This window comes from Nycticebus coucang, chromosome 2 (assembly GCF_027406575.1).
Source record: "Nycticebus coucang isolate mNycCou1 chromosome 2, mNycCou1.pri, whole genome shotgun sequence".
Classification (NCBI taxonomy): Eukaryota; Metazoa; Chordata; class Mammalia; order Primates; family Lorisidae; genus Nycticebus; species Nycticebus coucang.
In genome coordinates this window covers 120,088,900-120,116,889 of record NC_069781.1, presented here as the reverse complement: position 1 = coordinate 120,116,889, position 27,990 = coordinate 120,088,900, and the positions used below count along the sequence as shown (strand labels likewise).

The 27,990-nt window shown below is 45.6% G+C and overlaps 1 protein-coding gene across 12 annotated transcripts in view; it reads right to left on the bottom strand.

The window, feature by feature from the left end:
• The window catches only part of NTRK3 (neurotrophic receptor tyrosine kinase 3), a 367,735-nt gene that overhangs the window by 75,796 nt on the left and 263,949 nt on the right, over nucleotides 1-27,990 (bottom strand). For 2 of the 12 annotated variants that reach the window (XM_053581717.1, XM_053581718.1), the window contains 2 exons: nucleotides 26,265-26,399; nucleotides 22,562-24,705 (listed from right to left, as the gene is read on the bottom strand). The exons of 9 other annotated variants lie outside the window; for them this stretch is intronic. In XM_053581717.1, the coding sequence (XP_053437692.1) occupies nucleotides 24,587-24,705; nucleotides 26,265-26,399 (254 nt within the window). In that variant the 3' untranslated portion in view covers nucleotides 22,562-24,586. Of the gene's footprint in view, nucleotides 1-22,561; nucleotides 24,706-26,264; nucleotides 26,400-27,990 lie in introns of those variants that run through there. One more of the 12 variants, XM_053581719.1, reaches the window with a different exon arrangement.

Sequence of the window (27,990 nt, the reverse complement as noted above, 5' to 3'; positions counted from 1 at the left end):
TCCCACTGCCGAAGCCCACTCGCCCTGCCAGGTGTTTTCCCACCACATCCTCTGAGAGGACGTCCAAGAGTCCCCTCACCCCCCGACCCACACCAGATGTTAAACATACTGGCCGGTGGTTTCTTGGCCTGGCTCCTGAACCTTCCCTTACCCTACTTTTTATCTACCAAATAAATAATAACTAAGTACAAATCAGAACTGGTGGAATTCTGAATGCCCCCACTGACCCCTGCACCCCTCCCCCTAGTTTGGCCTCTGGGATCAGGTCTGTTCAAGTTCACCAAGCTCTGAGTCTGCTGTCGCTTGGGCACTGGCTAGTCTTCAGCAAATAAATACATGGAGGGTACTTCAGGGCAGAAAACAAATTCCTTATCGTTTTCTTAGTACCAAAAGAAACAGAGTCACATAGAGGAATTTGGGCTTTGAATTATTTTTCCTTATCAGTCATTTGGAAAATCTGAGATATTGGGAGCCACGCGGCTATTGGGACAAATGGTCAGCAGAAAAATCTAGAATAGGGAGAAGTCTTTCTAGGGCAGCACTACACTTGTGTGGCTGACAAATGGCCACGTGTTACTGACAGGCCTGGTCACCCTTAGGTGGCCCCCAAAGTATCAAAGTGGTTCTTCTGGGGCCTCCGCCTCAGGAATCTACATCAGACTTACCCAGGAGCCCCAAAGAAGCCATCCTTCCATACTCCCAGGGGAATCTCAGATCCTTCTTTCTGATTTTCAGAAGAGAACGTTGATGTGGCAACAGCTACACACCCTCTGTGTGCTGTGGCTGCCTTGGACTTAGACCCCTCCTCTTTCTCACTCTTTCACTGACAGCCTGATCTCCAGCCCCCTGCAGCCTGCTCCTCCTCCGCGGGGCTCACTGGCCTCCATTGCCGGCCTGCTCTGTGCTCCTCCTGCAGCTGCTCTGCTCCTGCCTGGCTCTCTCCATGTGCATGTTTACTGTGCGTGTGCTTGCTTTTCTCTGAAATAGATCTTTATTGTTGGCCCCACAGGCAGATGTGAATGGCTCCTTGAACCTCCACTGTGCAGGGGCATGGCAGGACTCATGCCCTGGCTACCACCCCACTCCTGCTGGCTCTTGGAGAGCCCAGCCCTTAGGCATGGCTCCCTTTGCACGCTCTGCCAGCCCCACAGACTATGGGAACTAGGGGAGTATGTGAGACAAGATGTCTCCTATACCAGCTCTTTGCCCTATAAACTGATCCCTTTTCTCTTTGTCTCTCCTCTGGAAGTTACCCATTTTCTCATTTTCAGTACAAAAAGTACAGAAGCTGAATGTCCAGGCAGCTATGGTCCTCTCCTTCAAATGTGTCTCGTGTCAACTACACATGGACATCCTTCTGTATAACCTTCCTGAGTCTGTGAGGTTTACGGATCAAATCTATATGAATCCCCAGTTACTTTGGGTCACGACTTAGGCAGATTAATTTAGGAAATCCAAGTTATAAAATCAGAAAGGAATTAACTATTTGGATGGAAAAAAAAAAGTTTCGTCAACAGCAAAATCACTTGATAAATGTTTCATTGAAATGAAGAGACTCTCCCCAATAAAAGTTTCTAGCAGGCCAAGGTTTGAGAAATGGAATTTGTTATGCAGTGCTCCTTTATTAATTTAACATGTGTGAAAAGCCATATCATCTTTTCACCTGATGCGCCATCTGTACTGTTTTTTTTTTTTTTTGGATGCTAGAAATAAACAGATTAATAAATAAAACAATCCGTAGGTGCGTTCTTTAGTTCCCTGACAGCTGTGGTGATCTCAGGGGCTCTGTTTTTCCGTTTTTTCCCTCTGGTTTTCTGTTTTGTTTTTGTCTTTTGTTTTGTTTTGTTTTTATTTCCTTTCATTTCTCATGTACAATTTCTTGTCCACAGACGTCCTGGGAGTATGGTAGAAAGGAGTATAAACTGCACTGTGGTGGGGCTGTCCAGTCCTGTGCATGTGGAAAGGGCAGGGGTTGAGATTTACTTCCTACGTCATGGTGGTCAAAGACCCTTAGACATACCCAGCTCTGCTCCTAACCATCCGTGTGACTCTGGGCCTCTTATTTAACCTCTCTGAGATGACATCTCCTTTGGTTAAGTGCAATCTACTGGTGATGTTTGCAATCACACAAGTTCATGTTAATCTGTAAACCCAGAAGCACAGTGCCAGGCTCAGAGTAGGAATAAGTATTTAAACTAAGATTCATGTCTACTCTCTTACCTGACTGCTCAGAGTGAGAGGGGTGGGGCCTTGGTGTGTGCCACACCTTCTGGGGGCAAGACATGATTGCAAGAGGGACTTTACCTAATAAATGCAATCAGTGTAACCTGGCTTATTGTACCCTCAATGAATCCCCCAAAATAAAAAAATAATAATAAAATAAAATTAACACATTAAAAAAAAAGAAAAGAAAATGCTCACTCACATTAGCACTCATGGACACAGGCACAAGCAGAGATTCAAAGGTCCTCCCTGTCAAAAACACACCTTTATTCCACTTGAAGCAAGATCTGTCAGTAGACGCTTCTGTCTGCCACTTAGAGCTACAGAGTACTCAGAATGCCCCAAGCCACAGGTGCCATGGGTGTTCAAACAGGGCCTTTGCTGGCTTAGGGGGGCTGCTGGTTACCTGCTGCACGCAACACAGTGTCAGGGGATCTGGGACGTGGCGAGGCTCAGGAAAGATGAGGGCGGCAGGAGGTGATGATAAGCTCACTGGTGGTTGGCATGCAGGGGACCATGGCAAGTGCCATTTACTTTAGCATAGAGAGACTGAAGGGTAGTTGGAGTCAACTTTGGCAAATGAGTGGCTATGACTGGGTCCCAGCTAAGAAGGTCACAGAGAGAGCTGGGAAGGCCCACCCACACCAGAGCCTGTAAGTAACCCAAAACTGCCTGCCAGGCACAGCCATCAGCCCCAGCCCAGGCCCCTGCATAGTGGTACCGGATAGAAAAGAAGCCAGTTCAACAAAAATGGTCATTTCTGAGAGTGATGGAAACATGAGTGCCCACTAGCTTGCTGAGGTGCCACATAGACATATTTATTCAATGTGCAGTATATTCAGCAAATGTGCCCTGAAGTTTTGCTGTGTGTCAGGGACTGGGCTGCAGGTTGGGGACACAGTGGGGAATAAGAGACTCTCCAGGTCCTCACAGAACACTCTGGTCTAGAGGGGAGGACAAGTGAGTCACTGAGTCAGCAGCAACCCTAGTACACTGTGGTGAGCCCCATGGCGGGTCCCCTGGGTCACCTGGAGGGTATATAGATAATAGCTGGGTCTTGAGAGGCCTGGGAAAGCTATCTACTGTCCTGTGTGTATGAATGTGAGAATATATATAAAAATGACCTGCACCCAGCAGTCAGATAGAAAGTGCTCTAGTTTCATCCTCTTCCAACAACAGCAATAAAAATGGCTGAAAAAAGTGCTGCAGGTTACTCCTGGTGCTCAGGAGTGCACGGCTCAGTTTCAGCTGGGGGCGGAGGGGTGCTTGTTTGGAGAATGTCCAGGAAAGCGGCCTTGTGCTGCTCACCCTTCTGCCCATTCTTTAGGCTGTGGCTAGAAATGTCTGTAGCTGGGGCAGGCAGGGGTCTTATCCCTCCTTAGCCAACCTGCTCAGCTCCTGCCAACCCCACTCAATGCGTTAAGGAGCCACACTGTCATAAAGCCCAGCCTCCAATGAGCATTGCACTCTCAGATCTCAATGTTAACTTAACTTCTCTGGTCCTCAGTTTCCTTATCTGAAATAAGGTATAATAACAATGGTGCCTGCCTTATACAATTGCTTTGAGTACAGGCCGGGCACGGTGGCTCACACCCATAATCCCAGCACTCTGGGAGGCCAAGGCGGGTGGATCACCTGAGCTCAGGAGTTCCAGACCAGTCTGAGCAAAAGTAAGACCCATCTCTACTAAAAATAGAAAAAATTAGATAGGTGTTGTGGAGAACGCCTGTTGTCCCAGCTACTCAGGAGGCTGAGGCAGTAGGATCGCTTGAACCCAGGAATGTGAGGTTGCTGTGAGCTGGGCTGATGCCTCTGCACTCTAGCCTAAGCAGCAGAATGACACTCTATGTCCAAAATAAAAAGAATTGCTTTAAGTATAAATGTGTTGGCACATGTAAGGACCCATGTCCTAGTCTATGAGCTCAAGTCTCAGCTCTCATCACAATGCTATCACCTTCATATCATTGTCACCTGGAAGTCCATCATCACAAAGACCAAAGTCCTGCAGAGGCCACCTCCACACTGGGGCTCCTCCCTGCCATAGGGTTCATGGCATCATTCAGAGGTTGGGCTGGACTCAAACCCAGGCTCCAGCTACCACTGACTATGCTACCACTTTGAACCTCAATAATCTGTGAAATGGACTAGTAAGAGCCCCTTTAGCACAGGACTGTGGTCAGACTGGATAAGATCCTACAGGGAAACATCACCTACCACAAAGTGAGCTCTCGCAGTGAGCTGCAGTGGCCTCCTAGGTTAACACAGAGGAAACCCATGCTGTTTTCAGCTAATCCAACTGTAAGGAGTGGTGGCAGGTTTCACGGAAGTGAGGAATAAGTCTTTTGCCTTTTGGAGACTATGAGAAAGGACATACCATCCATTCTAAGGTCCTGGGAGTTCTTGGTGCTTGTGGAAGTTGGACCTGAAGTAGTTGCCCATTGTTTAGCAGAGCACATTAATTAGTCTGTGTGAATGCAAAAGTACGTGGGGCCTGAGTACAGAAAGAATTAAATTCCTCCAGACCTGGGAGTGTAATAACTGGACTTCCCTGGGAGGAGATGAATGAAGAGAAGTCCAAAGACTTTAGAGAGAGAAAAGGGGACCTTCATCTAACAGGTGGTGGCCCGTTGGTAGGGTGGCAGGAGGACATTTAGGTACAGAAATATCTAAGACTTACTGTTTGGGAATTTGAGTTGCTACAACATAAACTTTCCACGTAACATCAAAATGACAGCAAAAGCCAGTCCACACACAAACTCTACACATGAGGGATATTTGGGTCACAAAACCCTCCTGCACAGAGGATTATTTCACAAACTGAGATGAAGGTTCAGAAGAGCGGTGGGACATGGAGGATGCTGACACTGTCTGTATTGACCAGCTTGATGACAGCAGGAACTCTGAAGGTTTGGGGGGAAGAACAAGACACCCTCAGCCCGCCTCACCCTGAGAATCCTGAGGGAATGGGTGAGAGGGCTATGGTGGGTGTCAAGGAGAAGGTGTCCAACCCCCTACTTGATATCTCTGCTTGGGTATCTATGTGGTCATTCACATGTAGCACAGCCAATGAAGAATGCTGGCTTTTTTTTTAGTAAATCATAACTGTATACATTGATATGATCATGGGGCATCATACACTCGCTTCATAGACCATTTGGCACATTTTCATCACAATGGTTAACATTGGCTTTTTTTTTTAACCTCTGAATCTGACCTGCCCCCCAGGGCATCCCTATGTAGTAAGTGGAATTTCTGTTCACTTCGGGGCTCAACTCCCTAATCTAGGAGTTTTCCTTGATGGCTCTTCTCTGCAGTGCCCCAAAGTCCATCAATAAACCCTGTCAACTGCACTCCTAGACACTTCTCAGGTCTGTCCACATCTACAGTAGCTCCCATCCTACCACCACTGTAGCTATCAAAGCATGAGGCTCTCTGTCCCCAGCAGTGGTTCACTGAGCTGCTATTCTGCTCTCTCCCCATTCTCTCATCCCTTATCCTCCACTCCAGAAAATGATCAGCCACCCAGAGTCATTGTTCAAAACCTGTAAAGAAGAAACTTGATGTCCCTTCCTCACTGCAGATCAGAGTTCAGAATAAGAGCCAAGCACACTCCACCGTGGCTTATGGAGGTTGATCCTGCCTGGCCCCCAAGCTCACCTCCAGCCCCTGCTCCACCCCTCCACTCCACCCACAGCCCTTCCTTCTTTTCACAAACATTCCAAGTTTCTTGTCACCATGTCTCTGAACACTCGCTCTCTAACCAGGAGTCTCTTCTGAGGCAGGGCATGGTGTCAGTTCTCATGCCTCGCACCATCACCCTCGGATAATTTTCTTACTGACTTATTTGTCTATTGGTTTGTTCAGCATCTGGTCCCCCAGGGGAACACCAGCTCCAGGAGAGCCCAGGCTCTTTGTGGCCCCATCAGTGTTATTTTCCAGCACCTCCACCAACCCGTGGGGCACAGTGGTGCTCAACATGCATCAGTTGAATAGATGAGTGGCTGCCTTCATGGCTCTTATTATCATTACTCCATAGGCTCCTGTGACTCTGGAAGCATAGGGTGAGGGCTGGAGACCCAGCACCAGCTGAGATGGCTGCAGCTTCCGCATATCTGAATTCTGATATTCACACAGACCTGCTAGTGATTAAAGCAAGCCAGCATCCAGCAGAAGAGCAATCATAGCTCTGAATTAACCTCGAGCTCAAGGCCACAGTCGTCTGAATCTAGATTCTGCTAGCAAATATATAAATGTTAAAGTCATTGTAAGTCAGAACCTTGGGTTCTCCATCCCCACTGAATGTCTCACCTGCTTCTCAACCTATGTTGGAGCTAGAACGTGATCACAGCATTAATTCATTAAAGCGTTGGCACCAACACAAAAAGGCCATTCCATGTAGGAGCATGTTGCACCTACGTGGGCTTCATGAATCTTTTCACAGACAATGGCAAATTAATACTTCATCGTGTGCCAGATTGTTTTTGTGTAGCCATTTTTTAATATTTCATTGCTCTAATTTTTGCTGGCAGCCATTGGTCCTCTCTCAGCCAGGCAGACATGAAGGGCCAGCACCCAGGGATCCTGGAATGCACATGACATCTTGGCAGCTACCTCTAACAGATGACCAACAAACAGCTTGGTTGGGACGCAGGAAGTGACACCAACCCAATTTCATGAGTTGGTTTCAACTTCAGTGCTCCTCCCAACTCCAGCCTTTCTCTTCCTTCCCTGTTGTCACCAGATCTTGAGCTTTAATATCACCCACTCATGCTTGTCTGCACCCCCGCATGTTTGGGCTCTTTCTGTTATCATATGTTCTGCTGTCTCTGAACCTTTCCTGCACCTAGGACTTGTCTCCTGCAGATGCAAGCAGAGGAACTCAGAAGTGGGGAGGATCCATTTCTCTTGCCTGAAGCTTCTGCCTCCTCCATACCTACCACCAGAAGGACACTAAGACTCTTGTTTGAAAAAACGAAGGAGGTGTGTTGAAACCACAGCATGGGCTTTGCAGTCTCTGCTCAGAGCTAAAGAAAACAGGGCTATCACTTGGCCTCAAAAGCTGTGGATGTAGATACTCTTGTGATCCATCTCTCCACCCCTTCATCTTTCCTGTTGCTCTTTCCTTAAATTCCCTCCAGCTGGTTGACTGCTCTCCAGTTTGGGCCCCTCCCCTTCCTGGAGCCCGTTTCAATGGGTTGGCTAGAAATGCCTAGCTCTGAATTGCCTGTGGCCTTTTTACAGCCGGCTTCAACCTCTACTGCCACACCCCACCCAGTATGTTCCCAGGAGGCTACCTGCTTAAAGGCAAGAGCAGGAGGTCAGATACATGGGCACCGCCCCCCAACACTTTCCCTGACCTTGAGAAAGTCGTGGCACCACGCTTGGTTAGCCATCTGTATGACATATGAGATTAGAGGCTTTGCACAGAATCCCATTAACATTTCTGGACTGGGCATCTCAAAATCCTCAGTCATAAAATGTGGTAAGGGTCTGGTCAGAAGGGCCCTTTGGGGAGAAAAAATAAAAACTGACATTATGTAAATGTTGGAAACACTTTGAAAAAAGAATGACTCCTGCATTCGCCAACTTTGTATCTTGGGATCTGAAGCATTTATATTTCAAAAGGAGATGGCTTTCCAGATGTCAGCTTTCCATTACAAGATAGCTGTCCGTGAGGAGAATCCACAGGCACCTGCTTGGGGAATCTCTAAAGGTCAAGAGATGGCTGGAATGGGCTTCAAGGCAGGGATGCAGTGACACTCAGTCCCTCAGCGTCACTGAGCCATCTCCCTTGCTCAGCTTAGTTACCAAAGGTACCTAAATACCTGTGCATTTATTTGTAAGAATGGAAAAATAAGACAAGTTTCCAAACTTAAAGGACAGTGAAAGAAATATGTTATACACAGTGGAACATTATCTGGCCATTAACATTCATACTAGGACCCCCTGTTTATTGAGGCTGTGGAGAACCTCATTCTCCTATATAGTCCCCTAGTTACAATGGTTTGACTGAGGATTTTTCAACTTTATGGCAGTGTGACACCATTCTGTTTTTCATTTTTTGTATAGTATTCGATAAATTACATGAAATATTCAACACTTTATTATAACATATGTTTTGTGTTCAGCGGTTCTCAACCTGTTGGTCACGACCCACAGGAACTGTATTAAAGGGCCATGGCATTAGGAAGGTTGAGAACGACTGTGTTAGGTGATTTTGCCCAACTGTAGGCTGATATAAGTGTTCTGAGCACATTTAAGGCAGGCTAGTCTAAGCTGTGATGTTCAGTAGGTGAAATGCGTTAAATGCATTTTTCATTTATGATGTTTTCAACTTATCGCAGGTTTATCAGGATGTAACCCTGTCATATGGGCATTCAGAATCATCTGTATTACTCTTGGGGTGTACAGTAATATAATCTCCTATGGTCTATAGACACAAAATAGATGCACAAAACAGTTTATGGGAGTTACATGGCTCTGTGCTAACACTATATTTAACAATATATATTGAACCATAAATATGATTCAGCCATATCTATATAGATTCAATATATTCATTTATAATCAATCCATGTCAGTTATTTATATGAGAAAACTGTTATAGTTGGGTTATAGCTTTCATATGAAAGTGTGGGTGCTTATAAATTGGTTTCATAGTAGGGCTGAGTACATTGGATACTTTTTCTTCCATTCTTTTTTTTTTTTTTTTTTGGCTGCAATTCTGTTTATTTATTTATTTTTATTAAACCATAGCTGTGTTTTATTAGGGTACAAGTTAAATCTACTAAGTGTAGAATATAAATGTCTTAACATAATAACTAAGAAAATGCGGTGAAGGCTATGTTAACCAATTGGATGAAAGTATTTTAAATTGTATATAAAACCAGCACATTGTACCCCATAATTGCATTAATGTACACAGCTATGATTTAATAAAAAAAGAAAAAAACTGTCACAAAAAAAGAAAACTATTATAAAAAATTAAATAAATTTTAATACATAAGTACAATGGAATGATGTGTATCTCTAAGAAAAGAAGAAGGAAATTTTCTAACAGCTCCAAGAAACTGAGAGGGAGAGGGAGGAGAGTGAGGATAGAGTATACTAAAAAATGCACATTAGCATGTATAAATAGCTTCATTTGTGCAAAATGGGGAAAAATAAGAACATTTATTTATATATAATTTGCTGATAGAAATCATGAAAATACATAATAACAGTGACTACCTGTACGGTAATAGGTGGTGGCGATAAGAAGAACCTACAGATTGAGGGTCAGGTGTTGGAAGGGGAATACTCACATTTTATAGATAGATCCGTAGTAATGATTTCAGAATAAATAATAATATTGAGGTATAAAGTTTACATATGTTTATTACATACATACTATTAGGGTATAATATATTGAATTCATATATATGAACTTTATTTTATATATATATTTATAAATACAAATATATATTTATATATTACATATATAAACTTTATTGAGGCATTATTTACATGCCCTATAATTTACCCATTTTAATGTACAATTCAACGACGTTTAGAAAATCTTCAGCATAGGGTGGCGCCTGTGGCTCAAAGGAGTAGGGCGCCGGCCCCATATGCCAGAGGTGGTGGGTTCAAACCCAGCCCTAGCCAAAATTACATATGAAAAATTACAAAAAAAAAAAAGAAAATCTTCAGCATAATCCAGTTTTAGAACATTCTCATCACCCCAATAAAATCCCTGGGTTCATTTACTGTTAATCTCTTCCCAACCCCAGCCGGAGGCAGCCACGAATATAATTTCTGTCTGTATAGGTTTGCCTCTTCCTTACATTGCTTACAAATGGCATCATACAGAACAGGGTCTTTGGGGTCTGCCTTCTTTTACTTGGCATGCTTTTTGTTCACGATTATTCACCCATGATATGGATATACCATATTTTGTTTATTGATCTGCCAGTTGATTGACATCGGATTTTTCTACTTCTTGGCCATCATGGAAAATACTGCTATGAACGTCTGTATGCGTGTGTGTGCACATATCTGTGTGTGTGTGTGTGTGTTTTGAACCATGTGGTGGATGTATTACTTATACAAAAATTGGAATATTGCAAAAGATCAGTTAAATGGAAAATGCAAACAACCTTATAAAAAGGGGGGATCGTAATGTGTGTGTGCATGTGCACACAGAATGATTTGATTCTGTTAAATAATTAAATAAGTACATAAAAAAGATTAGAAGGCAGAAAGCTAAAATGCTACCAGTGTTGTCTCTGGGTGTTGGGATGGTGGATAATTTATGTGTTTGTGTGCTTTTCTGTATTTCAGTGAATTTTCTACTGTGAATATAAATTACTTTTGTAAGCAGAAAAAAAGCACAATGTTATTAGAAGAAGAAAACATCCTTCCCATTGAATTTCTCCAGGGTCTTTAGTTCTCTGTTACAGGAAGATACCCTCACAATAGTCCACAAATGGGGAGTGGGTAAGGCAGCCCCTCTCTCTCTTTCATGATTCTGGTCACGACATCCAGAAAACTGCAGATCCCCAATAAATACCAATCAATTGTGGAGACCTTGAGACCAGTCTCCATGGCAACGTGATGGGCCCGCATGAGCACTGCCCCAGCGTGGAGATGGTCCAGTCGCAAGAACTTCCACCATTATTTGCCTCAGGCAGCCTGAGGTTGCCAAAGGAATACGGTATTTAGTTATGTGGCAAAGGGGGCTGGGCTTTCCAAGGCTTGAAGAGACAGACAGTTCTCTGAACAACGGAACCTTTAAAGCAGGGGTCCTCAAACTTTTTAAACAGGGGGCCAGTTCACTGTCCCTCAGACCGTTGAAGGGCCAGATTATAGTTTAAAAAAAAACAACTACGAACAAATTCCTATGCACACTGCACATACCTTAGTTTGAAGTAAAAAAACAAAACAGGAACAAATACAATCACATTGCCTCATGTGGCCCGCGGGCCGCAGTTTGAGGACCTCTGCAAGTCTTAACAGATCACTTTGATTATGAGATTCCCTGAATTGCTGTTTCTGTTTAGACATTGGCAAATCTATGCCATGCTAGGTGTTCTTTCTCTACGCTCACCTCTTGCGTACATTTATCATGTTGCTTCATAACTACTCATTTATCCTCACCAGGGTTATTCCTTACATTGGAAGAACCTGAGACGAGGGAATAATTAGAAGCCCACATCTCATATGTCTAAAGATTTCGATGTTATTACATAAATAATACTAACATACTGTTAAATAAGCTAGGTCCCACCCTCCTATCCAGGTAAATAGATCTTTGGGATGACTAAAGGGCCAGGTATGACTTTAGCTGTCTCAGCTCCTTGGAGTTGTCAGTCTAGGCAGTTGGTGCTGGGCTTTGGCCCCCAGCCTATTCCCTTTCTCTTCTGACCCTATCTCTATCCACAGGAAAAGAAACCTCATGCACATATGCATGCACACTCAGCCTGGAGCTCCATCTTCCCCAAACGACCCCACCCTCACACTCTCACTGGCCCTGGACAGTGGTATCTTGGCCAGCTCTTAGACTTAGTAGTGTACACACCTGCAGTGCAGCCTACTCTTAGGAAAACAGACTGAAAAAGAGGCCTGCATACCCCCTGGGGGAGGGCTAAAGGCTTTTTGGCATACAATCAATTTTGGCTTAGGCAACTGAAACACTGTCCAGAAAGAAGGGTGAAATACAGGCTCCAAATTGTCACTTCCCGTGGTCCCAAGACTCCTGGTAGCTGATGGAGGGCCTTAAAAAGTGGGGAGTCCCGTCCTACTCAAGTCCACAGGATTCTGGTCTGCATTCTCACTAGAGTGGAGTTTCTCCACCTTGACACTGTGAATAGTTAGAGCTGGATGATTCTTTGCTGTGGCAGCTGTCAGCAGCACCCGCCCTCAGTTGTAACCCAAACTGACTCCCTGCAAATGTTCTGGGAAACAAGACCACCCCAAATTGAAAACCACTGCATTCGACTGTGAAATTCTTGAAAGCAGGAAGTACAACTGGTTTACTTAGTAGCAGAGTGCACAGCGCAGAGCAGATGCCCCAAATACGTTTACGGGATGAATCAATGAGCCAACATCTACTGCTGACCTCAGAGGTGTTCTTGGAAGAATCTATTCTTTGGGTAAGCATTGTGAAATAATCACACAGAAGTAGTAGTCCTTGCTCCCTGTGGTATAAATGAACAATAGGAAGCGTGAATGTTGTCACCCACTGTTCTAATCAGACAGGTGCCTCTGCCAGGTGGTGTACTGAGAGCAACCCAGAGTCAACTTGAGGAAACTCCCTAAGACATTAGACATTTCATAGTCCAAGCTTCCCCTTCAAAGCTTCCCAGGTTGGGAGAATGAGGGCGGTACCAGGATCTCTAAAGTACAATAGATGCTCCTGTGGGTCCTGGCTAGGACACTAGAAGCCTCACCTGTTCCTTACACTGATTCAACTGTGATATACAAGGGCTACAGTCCACATGCTGGGGTGCCTGAGTGACAAGGTGCTGCTTATAAATTCTCTCAGCCCCTGCCGTTCATTCCTCCTGCTCTCATCAGTGGGATTTAGCAAACCCTATTCATGCTGAGTCTCTTTAATCAGCCAATGATACTTACTGGCGCATCAAGCCCAGGTTCTTCTCCAGAACAAGCAGGCAGCCACTACTCAGTTTTCTTAATAACAGGTGACATCCTTCTTGTATAGTCCCCATATTCTTAGCAACTGAGCATGCATGGCTGCATCTACTTTGGCCAAAATCAACACTCGTGGGGCCATTGGTGATGTGTACAGAAAAATATAATGGGATACTGACAGTCTCCTACGCTTGGATCAAAGTGCATGCCTGGTAGATTTCACTTCAGAATCTGCTTGTGCCTCATTTTCCCCAAGAGCAGAAGGCCGCAAAATGTGGTCCGGAGGCCCCTGGTGGCCCCAAGACCTTTTCAGAACATGTATGTGCCAAAATGATTTTCCTAGCGATGCTAAGATGGTCTATGCATTTTTGCACTCCCGTTGCTCACGGTTATTATTTATGAAGTTGTCCGTGGCTTTCAGAAGGGTGATGATGTCATCATTCTGACAGCTAAGTGATACATGTGCATGTGCGTGGGTTTTAAAATTGTTCTCAGTTTTAACTTCAAGGACAGCAAATATAAGTGAAAATAACCCACAGGAACAAAAGTTCTTTGGGGTTCTGATAATTTTCAAGACCAAAACGTTTGAGAACCACTGCCCTAGAGCAGTGATGCTGGTCCAGTTTCTACACCATAGAGAGTAAGGGCTGGAGAAAAAAAAATCAGAAGACCTTCATGTGAGGCAGAGTAAGTTACTAAGTACAAGAATAAGTCCATTTGCAGAGTTTTCTAACAGGAGTGTCACTATGATATTTTAACTGAAAATTATTCTCTAGGTTTGTCAAGGTGGAAAAAAACAGGTCTAGGAAAAAAACAAGAGTATTGATATTTTCAATAAAAGAAAAGCCTCCTAAATACAATGTTACTTGATTGGAGGTTTACTGATGATCTCCTGTGTATTTTCACTAGCCTCACCTCATCACTCCCAAACTGTCCACAAGTTGGCTCCGTTTGTTTGCATCTCTGAGTGTCCCAAGATTATGCAAAGTTAATGGGAAGAAGGGGGCGGTGCCTGTGGCTCAAAGGAGTAGGGCGCCAGCCCCATATACCAGAGGTGGCAGGTTCAAACCCGGCCCCGGCCAAAAAGTGCAAAACAAAACAAAACAAAGTTAATAGGAAGGAAAGTGACCAAGAGCACATTTGTATCATTTGTAGAATGGGAAGAGAAAGCGTGTGACACGATTTTAATTTCAACTGCAATTTGGGGATTATCAGTGAATTTCAATTACCCATGCTATAGAATCAGGATGTAACTGTCAACAGGAAGCACTGGGTTTTTTGTTTTTTATATTTTTACATCTAAACAACATCACTGACTAACATAAGTGATGAACAAATCTATTCCCTCCAGTTCTGCCACTAATCCTTCAATCACGTCTGATTTATTCCTTTCGAATTTCCTTATTTCTTTTTTATCCTTCACATAATACAGATGTTACCCAACCTCGCCCAAGGTACCAAGGTATTATGAACACATGGCATTTGTCAGGTGCCCAGCATTCCCAGAGGAGGTACAGGACAACTGTCTCCATCTTTCAGATGGAACAACTGTGAGATGAAATTCCCCTTCACATGGCCAATTGGTGCTCAGTCCCAAAGCAAGAAGCTTCCTGATCTTATTAGAGCAGGGGTTCCATGAATCCTTGCTTGAAAAGGCGCCCGCTGGGGGCTGATACGGACACTGAAGGATGTGCTGGAGACCTCTGAAGGTAAAGAGGTAACTCCTGCTTTGCAAAAAGTCTAGAAATTGCTTCCCCCAACTCATATATCAAAGGGTGTGAATTTTTGTAATTAAAATAATAACAATACTAATAATAATACTAGATAAGGAGACGTCAATAGACATCAATGTCACCAAGGAGAAGACTTTTACCAGTCCTAAGACAGGGCTGCTAAAAAATGGGCCATAAACTTCCATATTAAGGCCAGCCTCTTCCCTACATCCTGTTTCCATCTTCTGTGCTATAAATAATTCAGAGTTTTCTTTTTTCTTAAATATCACAAAACCAAGCCAGAATCTTTATGTGAAGGATTCTGCTGTGTCCCTCTCTCCCTCCCTTGCCAGTCCAGGCAATTCCCTGGAGAATGACCCCTCAAGCTTTAACATTTATTCTTTGACATTTCAGACTATTTGTTAGGCAGAGCTGCCTTCTTGAGATCAAAGTTAGAAAATCTTGCAGAGAACTCCCACTTGGCCCTATCCAGCTGTGACAGAAAGGGTCTATTAACCCCCAAGCCTCTGCTTCCTTCTTTATCCAGAGAAACCCACTACTTCTCACCTGAAAGAGCAGCCATTCCTCTCACTCTGCCCACCTGATATACCAGAACATTCAGTAGAGAGGACCAAGAAACAAAAGATGCTCCCTAATGGGGAACACAGCGTTTGGGGCATCTAGCCTGGTGCTGTCTTTTATGTGAAGATCAGCAAGCTGTCTACCAGATACTCAGAGATGAACATGGAACAAGGAAAGGTAACTTACCCAAAGTCATTTTGCTTTTTGGTAGTGCTGGGCCTGGGATCCAGGTCTTCATGTGTGCTAACACTAGATGATGTCACCTGTACCAGTCTGGGAGCATGGCCAAGTTTAATGCTGAAGTCTTAAGCTGTGTTGTGAAATGACTTACCATTTTCTTCTGCGATATCACAATGAGAGTTTCTCATTCTCACAAGAGCATCTCCCCACCAGCAACCAGAAACTTTCCTGACTCTACGTGGCGGGCTGGAATGAGACACAGAGCCTACGGTTTCTGGGTAGAGTGCTCAGTGTGGTGACTTCTTGATATAAGAAGGTGGGTGGTTGATAAATACATCCTGCTGGGTTCTTCTTTAAAAGCTTCTGAGCACATCATCACCCAATGTTTCCTAAAGTGTGTGTGCTGAGTCGATACAAGGAGGTGTTAAGCAAAGAATGTTGTGTTCAATCAGAATTGGAAAGCAGTTGAATGAAAATATTTATTTACAGCAGGACTTTGCACAGCCTTTAATGACCTAATGTAAATTGTGACTCTCTGAGAGCTGGCCATGCCATACAACATTCTTCAAAGTCATACGACAGACTGAAAGCATCTTGTGAGACTACAGGGGGACATCGCTGCAGTCAGTAAAAAGAGGAGCATTTGATCTTCACATCATTTATCTACCAACTGAAGTAAGAGAAAATGGTTTTTCTCCACAAGTTGGGGATGTCAAATTAAGAGAGAACCAGGCAGTAGTAAGCGAAGTTTGCCCAGAAAATTGATCAATTCATATGAGATAATAGTTGGTCAAGTGGTTGACCCAATAAAATTGCTAAGATGTCCATCACCACCTTCCTAAAAATGCACAGTGGGATTATTCTGGTCTTCTGAATGACCAGAGTGGCCGTTTGGTGTCAGAAGTACATCTTACAAGGGTATATGTGAATCCTAGTAAATGTGGAATGTAAAGGTCTTAGCAAAATAACTAAGAAAACGCTACAAAAGCTATGTTAACTAATGTGATGAAAATGTGTCAAACGATCTATGAACCAAGTGTATGGTGCTCCACGATCATACTAATGTACACAGCTATGGTTTAATAAAAAAAATAAATAAATAAAAAATAAAAAAAGAAGTACTGTGAAGCGGTCACCTGCTATGGCAGCAAGAAAGCCAAGTTGACAGCTGTGAAGATTGAACGATTCTGTGAGTCATTTAAATATGAACTCTGAATTTAAATTCTCCCAGGGAGGATGTTCTCAGAACACGTTCTATATTAGTGGCATCTCCCCTGCTGCCCACTTGATGGTGAGAAAGAATAGACTCAAGTTCTCCCTGCTGGCCAGCTCTATATCTAGCCCTCTTGGAAGTGAGAGGCCTCAGTGCCCTCAGATGGGAGCGACCAGGGAGCATCACAGATCGTGGCTGTGCTCTCCTGGCCACAGAGCATTGTCAGGGACTAACAATCATAGCAAAAGTTGCTTTGAGGATATACTCTCAGGTTCTCAGCTGTGTGAGTTTTCTTTCAGAAGTAACAGCAAGAAAATGTTGACACTTTGATGTATATATAATTCATAGGCTGAATTTAGGTAGTCTCCAGACTGTGTTCTGGAATTTTTCCTTCTGCCTAAGACTGTGGGACGACCCAGGGAGAAGCACCTATCCTGGTTGGCCCATGGAACACAGATATTAGGGTACACTCTTGCTTTGTCTTTAGGGTTCACCTTGCCTCCTTAACAGCTGGAGGGTAGCTCTTGGAGACTGTTTATCTGACCGATGCTGAGAAAGACCAGAAGTGAGAGAGGCTTCGTTGTGTTCAGGGAGCTCAAGGCCACTCCATGTCACATGCACCCTCGAGAAGCTGGCTATGTGAAGTAAGTATGTCCCCGGGCCTGTGCTCAAGACCGTATCACAGACATTGTAGACAAACCCCGTTCCTCTAAGAGAGGCCCCTCCCCCAGCCCCACACCGTCTCATTTTTCCTGAGAAGTCCATTTAGGGGTCAGGACTCCCATGACTTTGGACCCAAGGCTATTGTGAAACTTGCAGAGTAAATATCACAGCACAGTTTTAAAAGAACATTAAGAAGCAAAACAGACTGAAGCTAGTGTGAGTTTCAGAGTAAGAAAATAGGTGGCCTTTCAGAACCCCATAAAGGAAGTACCACCAGCCCAAATTTGACAGCAGTGAAGTAAGGTCAACCTTTACCGAGGCTGAGTCCTTCTCCTTACTGCAGAATGAACTTGGGGAGAAGGGAAGGAAGAATGTATCTTTTTATGGGAAATAGATCACTTGCTCCAGTGAAGTCCTAAAAGCCAGAGACAGGCTTCATTCTGCTGCCGTGGTAACAGCACGCAGGTGGCAGAAACCGAGAAGGGAAGAGCCAGAAAGAGCAGTTGCTTGTCGCTGTCAGCCACCCAAGCCTCCAGTGTTACTTACCAAAGTCGGGCCCAAGCCGGTGGTGCTATGTGAGTGGACATGGTGCTCTCTGGCTCAACTTTGGATGAAAGCACAAGCCAGAGACTCTGCTTCTGGAATGCACACCCCTGGCCAGCCTCACTCCTTGCTCTTCACACCCTCTCTGAGCCTGAGCAGGGAGTTTGGACCACCCCTCCATGCTCCCAGACATTGTCTGACATCGCTCTTAGACACAGAGTGAAGTGAGAACTGCTTGTGGTTTGGGCTCTCAGAAAAGTCAGGCTCTGTTCTTGTCTTATGCCACACGCCCCCATCTCCACCCATCACCGAACCAAAGTCAGGTTCATCTCCATCCGAGAGGCCTAGAGAGGTTCCCACTGGCAGAGAGCCACAGGGAAATACTGTGATCTGAGAAGCCCAGGGTGCCTCTGGTGCTGTGTAGGGAGCATGTGCAGCTTCTGTTTTATTGTCCTGAAGGTCCTACAATCCTGCCTTTCCCTTTTACCCCAGAGTTCCAAATTCCTTCCCAAAGAGGACCCACACAGACTTGGGCTGGAAATCTTTGACTGCAAATCTGAGCCATCAGCATCTTCTAGGTCCCTATAGGATCTGTACTGCACAGAGATTCTTATCTCATAGCCAAGTATGACCTACTCAGAGGCTTAAGCCCAGTATTTTCCTTACTCTCCCCAGGTCTCATCATTCCTGACCCAAGACAACACAGACCATTTGAGCAAGGTATCTGCAGATACCTGAGAGTCAAGGATAATGGGGAAGGCAGATCTACCCCTCTCAAGCACACACCCTCAGATATTTTGTGAAAGGAGGGGGAAGTATTCAGATGGAAAGGGACAAAAATGCCAAAGAGGTCTTAGACCTCATTACCCACGCAGAAATCTCATCTCGGAGCAAGTGGAGCTCTGCTCCTTCAGGGACCTGGGGTGACTCTAAGGAAGTTTTATCCACTGAGTGGGAGGAATTGGAACAAAACTACCACCCAAATGGGCCTCGGAATCCTGATGAAATATCAGAACCACCCAAAATAAAGGCAGAAAAGGGACTTTATTTCTTGCCAGTGTGTCTCCTTTAGCTCAACTCACTTTTGAGTTCAAGTAGGGTTGAAGAAAGTCTTATTTAGCTCAGGAAATAAATTGTCACATCTAGGCTAAGGTTTTCTTGGGAGGTGGGAAGTATAGGGGGTGGAAACAGTAGGATTTCTAAAGGCAAAATGCAGACCCAGAGCTATCCAGGGAAACTGGAGGCTGCAAGCAGCTTCGCCCACATCAACCAGCATGAAAGAGTGGGAATGTGGTGGGTGGGTAGAGTGAGGGGGGCGCGGGGAGGAGAGCCCCAGGCTCTCATTGGATAATCCAAATGCAAACCAGGCTCTCCACTGGTCCACACCGAAGACCTTTTTCCCGAAGTCCTTTCCAAGGAAGCCTCGGGCAGCCAGCCTCACTCCTCTACCTCCCTGCCATGATCATATTGCTCCTGCTTCCAGAGTCACGCTAACCGCAAGCTGCAGCACAGGAATCGGTAAACCCTAAAGGAACAAAGGCTCCAGCTCTCTGCCTAGTCCATGTCTGGCTCGGTTCAGAAAGCTACACAACAATGAAGTCGTCTTGCACTGATCTGCCCACTCTGTGCTTTCTCTGTGGCATCTGACCCTCCCTTGCTGCCTCACCATTGTATGAGATGATTGATCCTTTGTTCATGCCTGGGCGTGACCTGAAGGAACAGGGCCAAGTCAGAGCAGGTGTCACAGCCCAGTGCCAGCTGCGGTCACACCTGTGTCTGGGTAGGTGACGGTGAGGATGGGGCTGCTGTGAGCTTGGCTGCAGAAAGGAATTCCCACACAAGAGGGGAAAGATGGGGCAGCCAGAGGCCAGCTTCTTGGCTCCCAAATCGAACGTGCTTAGCATGTGGTCTTTTCTTGGGTGAGATTGCATGGCCGAGCTTGGACACACCAGGAGGTCTTTGAGGTGAGGTGGAGAGAGCTCACACTGGGCTGGGTGGTCAAGCAAGGATCTTTGCTCCTCTACCTCCTCGTCTGACACTGCTCACACTTGCTCAGACCTGGGCAGACCAACCTACTGCTCCTAAGGATTGGGCTTGTCCCACACAAAAGGTCCTACCCAGCATCAGTGTCCACTGCTGTCTGTTGGGGAATCTTGCCAACTGTATACTGGGTGATTAATCTTAGATCTAAGACTAACCATATTTTCAGGTGCCCAGGGTCACCAAATGCTAGACTGAGTGAGGAAAAGTCATTATAGACATTTTTTCCTAGAGTCTTTAAAATCAGCCTGGTCAAGTAGTTCCAGAAAGAAGTTAGGGATGACACCCAGCCCTGAAGACCCATTAAAGACTTCTTTATCTTGGCAGTGGGGGTGGTGCTATGATTGAAGAGCCTCCAGGACTGCAGTCTTCCAGGGGCATAAGGTGGGCTGCGTTCTAAGGGGCAGCAGTGTGACTGAGAGCACTCTAAGTTCAGGCAGGTCTGTGTTGGTCCTGTCTCTTCTGGTTTTGAGCTGTGAAAACCCAGCCTAGTTATTCAATCTTTCTGAGCCTCAGCTTCCTTATGGGTAATATTTGCCTGGCTTTGAGTAAGTGATTGATGAGATAGACATGATTATTATTGTTAATGCCCCATACTGATCCTATTCCTGGGAGCTTGGCAGTCAGTTTCAGATGGGCATGTCCTTGGATGGCAGTGCATCAGATTTCACTTTATTCTATGAAATCATAATGGTGAAGTTGTTTCTTATTCTCTGAGTTTCAGAACCAGCCCCCAGCAACTACATGCACTGTCCCTCAAGATCAAAGATCCAGGGAGCACCCTGCAAGCACAGTGGGTTCCTAAACAGTGAACTGTGAACCTCTGCAACCTCCTTTAAGGGCAAGCTTAAGTCCTAGAAAGCCACTATGAAATTCTGGAGATGAGATTCGTACCCAGAGGTTGGGGAGCTGCAGAACTGGCTGGCCCCCTGAGCCTCCTTGAACTAAAGCCCCAGTCCAAGCCACATCTTTTCTGAGCTGAGTTCAGCTCTCCAGCTCTACCCTGTGCCAGCTGACTGCCCTAGAGGCTGTAAACATTGGGGTAGATGCCCTGGGACTTCAATACTCAGGAAGAAAGATTGGAAGGCAGGGCCTGGAGATGAAACATCTCGCTTCTGTCTCAGCCAGGTCCTCTTTCTCCTCGGCAATCTTTCCGTGCTTCCCTGTGCTCTGCCATAGACTCTTCCGCTGCTAATTCAGACCTTCTCAACCCTCCTTGGATCTTCTCATTCATAGGACAAGGCCTTGCCTCACACTTTATAGACAAAATAGAAGCTACCAGACAAGAACTCCCTCACTTTCCTGACCCTAAACCTCCCAAAGACCCATGTGCCCGACCTTTCCTCTTCATGCATCTGGCTACATCAGGAGAGCCCTCCCTCCACATGCCAATGCTGTCACCTCCCCCTGAGCTCTGGAAACATTTCCCTCCCATCTTCCCAGGGACCTTTTCTACCCATCTCCTCCTCATCCATGCACCGGCAGCTGTATGTATCAGAACAAAGCTTAAACATCTCCATGAAGGTTCTCCCTTCAGTACATGCATCCCCTCCTGGTGCTAAGAACAGTCTCAACCTATAGGGAATCCTTGTTCCAACCCTGACTCCCTGGTACCACTAAGAAGAGAAAAACTCAGAGCTAAGATAACCTGTCACCCGGGCCACTCTATGGGAGAATGGGAGTTTCCATTTGGAGTGAGGAGAGTCAAATCAAATTGGACTTAAATGGTAGATAAAGATTAAGTGGAAAGGCACCAACCTAGCCTGATCCATGCCCAGTCATACCTGAACATGAGCTCAGCCATATTAGTTTACTTGTCCTACTTTAATATCCTAAGAGAACAAGCTCCAGCAAGGCCTGCTGGGAACTACAAAGGGTCCAGACCCTCTGGGAACCCTTCCCAGACCTCCTTCTCCATTCTAGCTCCGGATCTCCTGCACAAGGCACCTCATTCAGTGCCCCTCCTCCCAAAAGAAAGACAGTGCAAGTTTATAGGAGGTATTCAAACCCATCTAGCCGTGTCAGGTCAGGGTCCAAGGGCAGACAGTTGTGCCAGCTCATCTAAGCATTCTACTCTCAGTAGGATCCCAGGGCTTTTTAACCTCTCTCTCCTGGGGTGCCACATGGGACTTTCCATAGGAGTTTGGCTCACCTGAGTGTGTACGTGCATGAAGCATCTCTGATCAGTGTGTTGACCTGCAAGCCCAAGGCCCCATCCTTCTCCGGTCAAGGTCACTTTTCCAAGATCCATAGGGAATACATAAAACCACTCTATCCCAGGGAGAACCCCACTGGCTTGCTGGTGCACCAAAGATAAAAGATCCCCATACCTCACTTGCAGACCCCATTAAGTATCATCTCTGAAGAGGAGATATCTGCCAGCCTTGGCTACTAAACCAACAGCAAAACCCCAACCACCAAGAGAATAGGAGTATCAGTGGCCCATGTAGTGTCAGCTGGAGTCAGGTTTGAATTTTACTTCGATTTCTCATGCTATGTAACTCTGGGTGAACCATTCAAATTCTCTGAGTCTCTAATTCCTTCTTAGCAAGATGAGGAAAAACTTCACTGTATAAATCTGATCTATCTGTAGGACTATCAGTGAAAGCAACCAATGGAACAGAATGTAAACACCTTTGCAAACCAAGCTCAACTAAGAAACTTCTTGTAAAAAGTTAATAGTAAATCAGAAAAAAAAAATGTGCGTAACCTGGAATTTCTATATTTTTAATATTTTTGCAAAATTTCCAAATAAGAGGTCTGATTCAGTCGGTTCATTAGAAAATAAAGTGTTTATTAAGAAACTATACACTGAACACTCCTATAAGTCTCTGTGGAAACACAACGCCCCATTGTCATAGCACAAGGTGAAGAAAATGGCAGAATAAAAGATGCTAGGATGGATGGAGCCTAGAAGGCTGGAAATGAGGTAATGATTTACAATAATTAAAAAAAATCATCCTCAAGCTTACTCCTTGAAGCCACACTTGGAAGGAGGCCCTGACCCCAAACGGTCCGGGGGCAGGACCGGAATAGCTGGACATGGAGAAATGGGGAGTGGGAAGAGGGAAGCTGGAGGGGGTAAAAGAAACACACACCTGGGGGCCCTGAACAGAACCTGAATCTCCAGGTGAGACTCTGGAAACTCAGGTGCCTGGGAGGCCACCCCAGATACAGGGCAAGAATTTGAAAAGCTTCATGGTTTTAACTCCCGTGGAGGCATCTGCAGAATCAGGCTGGGAACCTGACGTGAAGATCTACCGTCCAATGGACTCAGGAAGTAAAAGCCTTAAGTGGGAATCTGAACTCCCAGGTGAATCCGCCAAAGGCATATACTCTATTCTCTTGTTGTGCAATAGCACCCCAAGGCTTTTGGGTTAAAACAATCACCATTTTGTCCCAACAGCTCCCCACAGGAGGCTCCCGATTCCCCTATTCCACGCTTTCCACCTCGGCGGGCAGTCTCTGCTGACCTCTCATGATAGAGGCCCCATGGGTGGGAAGAGCTGAGCCAAGCCAGAGGTCTACTCAACCAACATGTCAGCAAATCTGGGTGACTTGCAGGCTCTACACATGTGCCTTTCCTGTGGAAGCAAGGGAAAGCCATCCCCTTCCCTCTTCCCAGTGGATTAAGTTGAAGATGGGGGAAACAAACCCCCTCTTTGGGAGAGGGTGGCCGTGGAGTAAGGCGTGAGTCAAAGCAAGCAAAGTAAACACACATATTGACCAGAGAACAGGAAGACACTTCCATTGGTGCCATGAGAGAGGCCGGAGGAGGCCAAGTTTTACTTCTCTTCCCCTTCAGTTCATCTTGACCTTGAAATGCTGATTCCACTGGGTTCCAAAAGTTCTCATAGTCAAGAATAAGTGGAAGTGGGGGAAGAGAGCCAATGCTGGGATCATGAACTAGCAGGAAGGGCCTTGTTCCCTGCTCCCCTCAGTCCCTTGCGGTCCTAGCAGGATGGCCAAATCACAGGCAAGACGTCCTGCAGCCAAAGCTCGCTGGAACTGCAGCTCTAGGGGCCAAGGAGGAGCCTGGAGAAACTCCTTCCCAAGGAGTTTTCTACTATCGCACTCACTGTGAGCCGTTGCAGAGAGAACAAGAAGGAAGGGGCAAATGTGTCCAAAAACAAAAACAAAAAAGGATAAATTCTTTTCCACCAAAAAAAATAATATATATATGTATATAAAGTGATTGGTTTCCATTCTTTCCTCTGAGACCTAACTCGGTGTCAATACTCGGGCCTGGCTCCCCTCCTCTTACCGCACCGTCTCCACCTCTGCTTACATTTTCTCTGTGACTCTTCCCCACTGGAGGTTGCAGGGCGACGAGGTCACTAAGAGGACAGCACGATATCCTAGGGAGAGGCAGGGAGACCTCACGCTTCCAGGCAGAGAAAGTGAGGCTGGAGCATGGCTGGACTTCATCAGGCTTTCCCGTGGTGCTTAGGTTGTTTTTGTAAAGCAAGAGGATGGCTAGTGTGTTTAAAAGATGCTCCTGGTGCACAGGGTTTTAATTCTCTTTATTGGCTCTAAAAATGGTGGCAGGAGCTGCCTCATAGGCCGGGGGCAAAAAAAGGAGCACAGTGATGATTGGAGGAAAGGGGCAACCCTGCCAGTGGTGGATGGGGGAAAACACCCATCATGGTGGAGTTAAAGGGTGTGGGGTCACCAGTGGCTCATGCAGTTTCTACTTAGCTTCCCTGGATCCAAAGAGAACAAGGCCTAGAGCTTCCAACCTCTCAGACGGCCCAGCCTACCAAGGTGACATCAAAACAAGGAGGCTTAAAAGGAGTTTTTAAAAGCCATGACGTCCTTTGCTGAAATAAACATTGACATCCTCAACATAGATGCCATGGTTAAGAGGCTTGGAATGTCCAGGAAGGCTTATTGGATTCAACATAATTTCTCTGAAACCTATAAAAAAACAAAAAGAAAAAAAAAACAGAAAAACAGAAAAAAGCAAAATAAAGTAAAAACCAAAACCCCAAAGAAGATCAGAATTAGGAGGGGCAACAGAGAGGGGGCTTGAAAGGGAAAGAACTAGAGATATGGATACAGATATATTGGAAACGGCCAAATGAACTGTCAGCAAAAGGGAAGGACAGGAGGAGGGGATAAACTTAAAAGCAAGCAACTGGAAACACTCCATTTTGCTGCAGCCTCCACTGAACCGAGGAAGGGAAGTGAGCAAAATATTTGAGGGCTGGGCCTTGGGTCATCATGGAAGAGGAGGAACAGCCTCTCTAAATGGGTCTTGGTCTGTAATCATCTTCCAGGAAGTAGCAGCCCTAATGATGAGTTGACAGGCATGTGGGGTTAGGGTGTGCACGCAGGGTCACTATAGGGCTGAGGGATGGGAGGAGAAGGCTCTGCTGCTGTCCCAGAACTTATATTCTTTAGGGATCCCAGATGGGCATTTCTAATTCTAGGAACTAAACCTGCACAGACCACTTTTGACCACACCAGGCTTCCTAGCCTGCAAAGTCTTTCTCAGTGACATTTGTGCCTCATCTCACCAGGTCTGTGGAAGGTTTGGGAAGTGATGGCTGATCTTTCAACCTTCCTATAATTCCAATACTTACAGGGCCTAGAAATACCCTGGAGAAGTAAAATTGGTGGTCACTGGACCAGGAGCTGCCTCAAGCAAGGAGGATATCTGCAATGGCCAGCTCATTTATTTCCTGGCCACACAGCCCTGGACTAAATTAGCACTAAATATGTGAGTATTTCTGATCAAATAGCCAGAAAGATGTTGCTTGATCAACCCCAGATTTAAAAAGTGTTTGTAAGGAGTGTGTGTGTGTGTGTGTGTTTGCCTATATATTTGTGTTTATGCAGCTGTGTGGATAGGGTCAGCCTATCTTTTCATGAAAGATTATAAGCAGGCAGGGGAAGACAAAATAGGCTGTTGGACATTGGTGATATGATGGAAAGAGATTAATACAAAATTTGGTTTCATGGAGACTTTCCCCTCTCTCGTCCAGAACATATTACGATCAAAACAGTATTGAGTCATTCTGAGTGTTGGGACCCTTCCCTCTGCAAAGGAGAGAGGTCAGATTTGTGAATATAGAGGGAACCTTTCTTATCTATGACATCATGTTTAGAGGGAGGCTCAGTTTCAAGATGAGATGACTCTGAGATAGGATCCCTGTGCTGACGCCAGACAAGGGCTCTCTTGAGTCTTGGGGTAAAGCAAAAAAAGGCCATTGGTCTGGGCAGCCTGCTGAAAAGGCTGGTGACAGGCCACGGCTTCTCCAGGCCATGGCCCCTCTCTTGTTTCCCCCATACCCCTTACCTGAACCCTACCAAGCTTCCTTCCCTCCAAGGAGACTCCTCTAACCTAAGGGATTTTAGTACCACACATCCCAGTCCTCTGGGGTTTGATAAGTGCGTCTTAATGTCTTAAGAGTCAAAATTGGCAGGGGGAGGGGTCTCAACTGCATAGAAAGATGTCAAAGGAGGTAACTCACCATGTGACCTTGGGTAAGACACATCCCCACTCTGGACCTCAGGTTCCTCATATATATAGTGAGTTGATGAGACTAGATGATCTCTATTGTCCTTCAAGTTTAATATCCCATGATTGTCTATGTTTGAAAAGACCCCTGGCAGAAGAGGCAGACATGGGGGAATTAATGGTCAGTATTGAGCCCCCTAAGTGCAAAAACATGGGGAAGTATTTTTCTTAAGTGCACAATGCCAGAAACAGAAATCCAGGTGCTCTCAGCTCCTATGCGTACATTGCTTTGCCTGTAGGGGCACTTGGTTCATTTTATGCATTAAATCTCGATTCAGTATCCTCTGAGTATCTCACAGTGATATGAGAATGGTACAAGCTGGAGTCAGAGAAGAAAGATTCGTCATCACCATGAGCCCTGTCCAACACTTTTCCTAACATGCTTGCCCTATATTCCCTTTCTTGGGCCAGATCATCCCAAAATTGTGCCTATTGCTGCCACTCCTGAGCCTGGAAGGATGATTCTTATGACTTGGGAGATAATCCTGCTAGACTCAACCTCATCCTCGAAATTCAGCTGATTTCTAAGAGGAAAGCAGCGTGACAAGGGGGACGAAGAGGATACGGGTGGGGGGTGGCGTGTTTGGCCCTTGAAAAAGCCTTTGCCTTTGCTAGGGCATACACCACTGGAACAACAAAGGTTCACTAGAGACCCGAGGACTATAGTTCCTATGAAAGAGATATCATCATAGCTTCTCAGAGTGAAATCTCCTTTGGAGACCACGCAGCATCTGTGGACCCTGGAAGGCTCCATGTCGGATCCATTAAAGGCCAGGGCCAAGCCTGCCTAAGTCTCTGCCAAGGTCTCTGAAGCTGCCTTCGTGAACATGAGCCTTTTCCCATATGAGCTGGGATCTGAAGTTTGTTTTCTCTGGAACTCTTTCCCAGGTGGAGCCTTTCCAAGATTCTAAAAGCTAAAGGCTGATAGCATAAGAGGCACTGCTCCAAAATCCTCCATCCCTCCCCCTCTGTCTCCAAACAACCCCAGAGCAGAAACGAAAAGGCATTTACTGAGGGGAGGGCAGAGGCGACCAGGACCTTAATGGACACTGAGAAAGGCATAGATTGGTGGAGAAAAGGCCAAAGAGGGAAAAATACACCTCCAAAGAAGGTCTTTCCCACCAGGGGCCCATGGACCCCCATGTCTAACCTTTTCCTCTGTCTGTCAGCAGCTTTCCCCAAATCGTCCAGCATAAAGGTACTGGTAGGCCCTCTGTAATTCAGAACAGAGCCTGGTCTTCAGGGATTGTCTAAGTATACGTTTCCTGAGAAGCAAGCCAGAGGCTGTGGGATTATTTGGGGAAAGGGAAGAGCATTGTAAAGGAGGAGGCTAGGGGGGAAGAGGCTCTGAGCATGCATATTATTGAGTGAGAAGGTTTTAGTGCCATTCTCATTGAGCCAAGAGTAGGTTCAGTCTTCAAAGATGAGTCTTTTCTAACCACTGCAGCAAGAAAAAGCCAGTTCCTAGGGCCATGCTACTAAGAGGAGGCTCACCCTTGCAATCTCCTGTTTTTCTGACACCCCAATCATCTCCTCTCTCATGGTTTTCAGTCGTGCCCTCGGGCCTTGAGATTCTAGAGCTACCAGCTTCCCAGCACCTGCCAATGAAAAGAACTTCCCTCCTCTTCTGCCTACTGTCTTGTCATCTCACTTTGGATTCCCGAAGGCCTCCCTCTGCC